The sequence below is a fragment of the Cinclus cinclus genome, chromosome 4, assembly GCF_963662255.1.
Source record: "Cinclus cinclus chromosome 4, bCinCin1.1, whole genome shotgun sequence".
Lineage (NCBI taxonomy): Eukaryota > Metazoa > Chordata > Aves > Passeriformes > Cinclidae > Cinclus > Cinclus cinclus.
In genome coordinates, this window is record NC_085049.1 from 60,919,667 (window position 1) to 60,923,429 (window position 3,763).

The 3,763-nt window shown below is 43.6% G+C and overlaps 1 protein-coding gene across 1 annotated transcript; it reads right to left on the reverse strand.

The window, feature by feature from the left end:
• Nucleotides 1-2,042: 2,042 nt before the first annotated feature.
• Nucleotides 2,043-2,665, reverse strand: LOC134043669 (histone H3). The gene has a single exon (XM_062492285.1). The coding sequence runs from the start codon at nucleotides 2,451-2,453 to the stop codon at nucleotides 2,043-2,045; it is 411 nt and encodes a 136-aa protein (XP_062348269.1). The 5' UTR covers nucleotides 2,454-2,665.
• Between the last annotated feature and the right edge of the window lie 1,098 nt (nucleotides 2,666-3,763).

The window sequence follows — 3,763 nt, forward strand, 5'->3', positions numbered from 1 at the left end:
ATACAACCTGGGAACACAGAGAAGATATTAACAATTTACCAGTCATAATGAATAATTTCTTCATTCTCTGTTGAGAGCGGATTCCACAGACTGGTATCAGGGAAGGCTCTTTATAGAGTCTAGGTGTGCACAGCAAGCAGGCACCAGTCACCCCTGCCTCTTTCTTTACAGTTGTAACACTTCTAAGGCTTAGCCCTTTTAAAATCTTTGCTGACCTTGACTTCGGGCCTAGTTATGAAGTTTGAGTCAGTAATCAAGTAGGCAGAAATATTGTTAATTTTAATATTATAATAATATAATTATTTTAAAATTACAGCTAGGTAGGCACAGTCTCCGTGCTCTTCTGGCAGGAGCGTTGCCATTGCATAAATTCTCTCCCGTTACTCTGCAAGTGGTGATGTACAAACAAAAGGATAAAATATAATAGAACCATTTCAAGTGAAAGAGAGTTAGAGTGATCATCTTGTACTAGGTGTGGAACACTTCCTGTTATTTAATATGTTGGAACTGCAGAAAAACATGCCAGGTGGTGCTGAGGCAAAGGGGAGTGAGGAAGAGATGGATAGATCTGAAAAAAATTAACATTTGTGAATGGAAAAAGAGCACATGGAGGTATACAGGTATATAACATTTACATATATATGTTTATATTTACTTTCATACCTATATCAGCGTGCTATGAATACTTCTTGTCCATAGCGTGTTTACCTTGTGTGTACTGTTTCAGAAAAATATCATATGAAACCTGCCACAGGGCTCCCCACAGGATATACTCAAATAATTGAATTTTAATTTCAGAACTATTTGGCTGGTAGCATTTACGGAAGGGTTATGGACAGGCTGGCGTCCATTATCAAAGATAAAAAAGAAAAGATGTTGTGACAGCAAAGAAGCATAATCAATAGAAATCTCAGTGCTTCATTTGTGAAGCTGTTGAAACCTTGACCTCTCTAATTTATTAGAACACCGACAGTCTGTAAGACCTGACACAACCAAAAATTGAACTAAAGGCCAAATATAATTGCCTGACTACAGTTTTATTGAAGCAACTAAATTCTGCTAAGACTTGGCTTTTGATCTCCCTGTGCATGGTCCTCTACTGACTCAAGTTTTCTTGTCGTCAAATACAAAACACTTTAAATCTTTAAATCTCAAAACAGTATAAGCCTATTCCCTCGAGGTGCCCCCTTGGCTAAATTTGCCAAGCCTTGATAGCTACTTTCTTGTTGTCAGCTGATGTGGTCCGGAACAAATAGAACAAAACTTTCTCTGTGCCAGTGGTCTCCATGTATTGGGAAAATAGGAGAGGTGACTTGTCAGAGACAACCACTGGATTCTCCCTGCCTTTCCAGGTTCTCCTTAATCATCTTCTCCAGCTTGTCCTCAGCCAAAACACACACACACACACTCGATTAAATAACTGAATTTTTCAATTTTTAATCCTGTCATCAATCTTATACTCTTACCACATTTTTATATTTTAAGTCATGTAATAGAGGTAGGGCTCTGAGATATCCAGATACAATTTCAAGAGAACATCATAGTAAAAGCAACTAGCGTATAGTAGTAAATAAACTAATGTTTTTATTTCATCACTAGATCAGGCTATACCTTCCACAAAGCTTTGAAGTAAAACATGGACTATTCCAAATAAGACTATTATAAAGAAAGTATCAAGTTGGGGGGGGGGGGAAGAGGGGCAGGGGTGGGCTGTCTGTCCTAGTCCTAGTAGAATTTGTCTTTTGCTGCGTTTGAACACTGCTTTGTGTAGTTTACTTACTCTGTACAACTGAAGGACGTTAGCAAACACCTCACTAAAGCAACATAAAACATTACCTGAACAAGAAAGCAATTGAAGAAAAGTAAATAGAAATTGCTGTCGCACATTAGAATTGCAATAACTTTTAAGGACTTTAGAAACACTATTTCTCAAGCATAAAGACAGTGTATCAACTCTCTTGTGCGATGTAGTGGCTCTTAAAAGAGCCTTTAGGGTGAGGGAAGAAGAATTCAGGGTCACACAGAGCGGACCTGCGGAGGACTCAGGCGCGCTCGCCGCGGATGCGGCGGGCTAGCTGGATGTCCTTGGGCATGATGGTGACGCGCTTGGCGTGGATGGCGCACAGGTTGGTGTCCTCGAAGAGCCCCACCAGGTAAGCCTCGCTGGCCTCCTGCAGAGCCATGACGGCCGAGCTCTGGAAGCGCAGGTCGGTCTTGAAGTCCTGCGCGATCTCGCGCACCAGGCGCTGGAAGGGCAGCTTGCGGATCAGCAGCTCCGTGGACTTCTGGTAGCGGCGGATCTCGCGCAGCGCCACCGTGCCGGGCCGGTAGCGGTGCGGCTTCTTGACGCCGCCCGTGGCCGGCGCGCTCTTGCGGGCAGCCTTGGTGGCCAGCTGCTTGCGGGGCGCCTTCCCGCCCGTGGATTTCCGCGCCGTCTGCTTTGTCCGCGCCATGGCTGAAGGGGCGCGCACCGACCTGAGGGAGTCGAAGGGAAGAAATAGCAGCGCTGCTTGCCGAGAGTCCTTTTATAGACCGCTTCCGCTCTCTGATTGGCTGACAGGAATGCGCCGCTCCTATTGGATGGATTCAAATTCGAAAAGCGCGCCTCGAAAGCGCGCGCCTTCACCAACGGCTGCCCGCTCTGAGCCCCCACCCCCCTCCCGCTCGCCCCTCGCCGCTTTTGTTTTAAGGGTGCTGCCTTTCTTTCTTTATTTATTTCTTATTACGATTTTCACAGAGCCCCGCAAAAATGAGACCTTTACGGTGAAACGTTCATACGGGAAATTCAGCATTGCAAGTTATTCTGAGCTGAATGCATAGAAAATTCATGTTTGTTTTTTTTTGTTCTCTAATTGACTTTTTTTTTTTCTAAATAGGAATTATTTTGGGGCTTGGATTTTGGTTACTATGGGGTGTGAGGCGTGGGGTTGTGTCGTGTGAATGAGTTTTGGTTGGAGAGGTTGAGTTCCACTTGGCATAATTTCCATATAATAGGATAAATGTCTTGGGATCAAAATTGATTGCAAATGAAAGTTTTCTTAATCCAAGAGAGCGCTTCAAACGAATGAACCTTTCAACATTCCAAGTATCATTAGGTTGTTTCAGGAGTACAGTAAGGTGAATCTCACTGTACATATTTGCAGTATTTTCCCATTCGGGTGAGGTGTGGCTGGAGCTGTATCCCAGAAGGGCCTTCAGGGGAAAGGCAGGTACTGACACCAGGAGAACACCACTGGCACCCCCAAAGTAAAAGCGCATTCCTAGCCTTAAACACAAATAATGGGTTATTTCCTACACACCAGAGGACCAAGCGGATCGTTTGGTTAACATTGAGAAGGGACTCAGGAGCTGATACCTCTGTGTTCCGTTACAGTAGATGTTAACTTTGCTTTAATGTAAATAAGTATGTACTCCTCCTGTTGACACAATGAGGTGGAAAATCCCCCCACATGAGATGCCCGCAGGAAGATACACACATGCCTTTAAGCCGTCAAATAGACTACGCTTAAGTTGCCTTGCTTCGCTTTTGGCTTTCTGAAGATAGCAAGGGCACAATCGTGAACATGCAATGTTGAAATATTACCAGCATTTTCTATATTGAAATCTCAGTTCAAGCGGCCTCCAGCGTATTAGGGCAACTAGTTTCTTACATAATAGTGGAAGTTAAAACTTTACGGGGCTATGTAACAACGATTGATGAGCAAGCAAAATAGTTAAGTTTAAAGAAATTCTAACCTTTCACATCGAAGCAAAACAGCTCTTT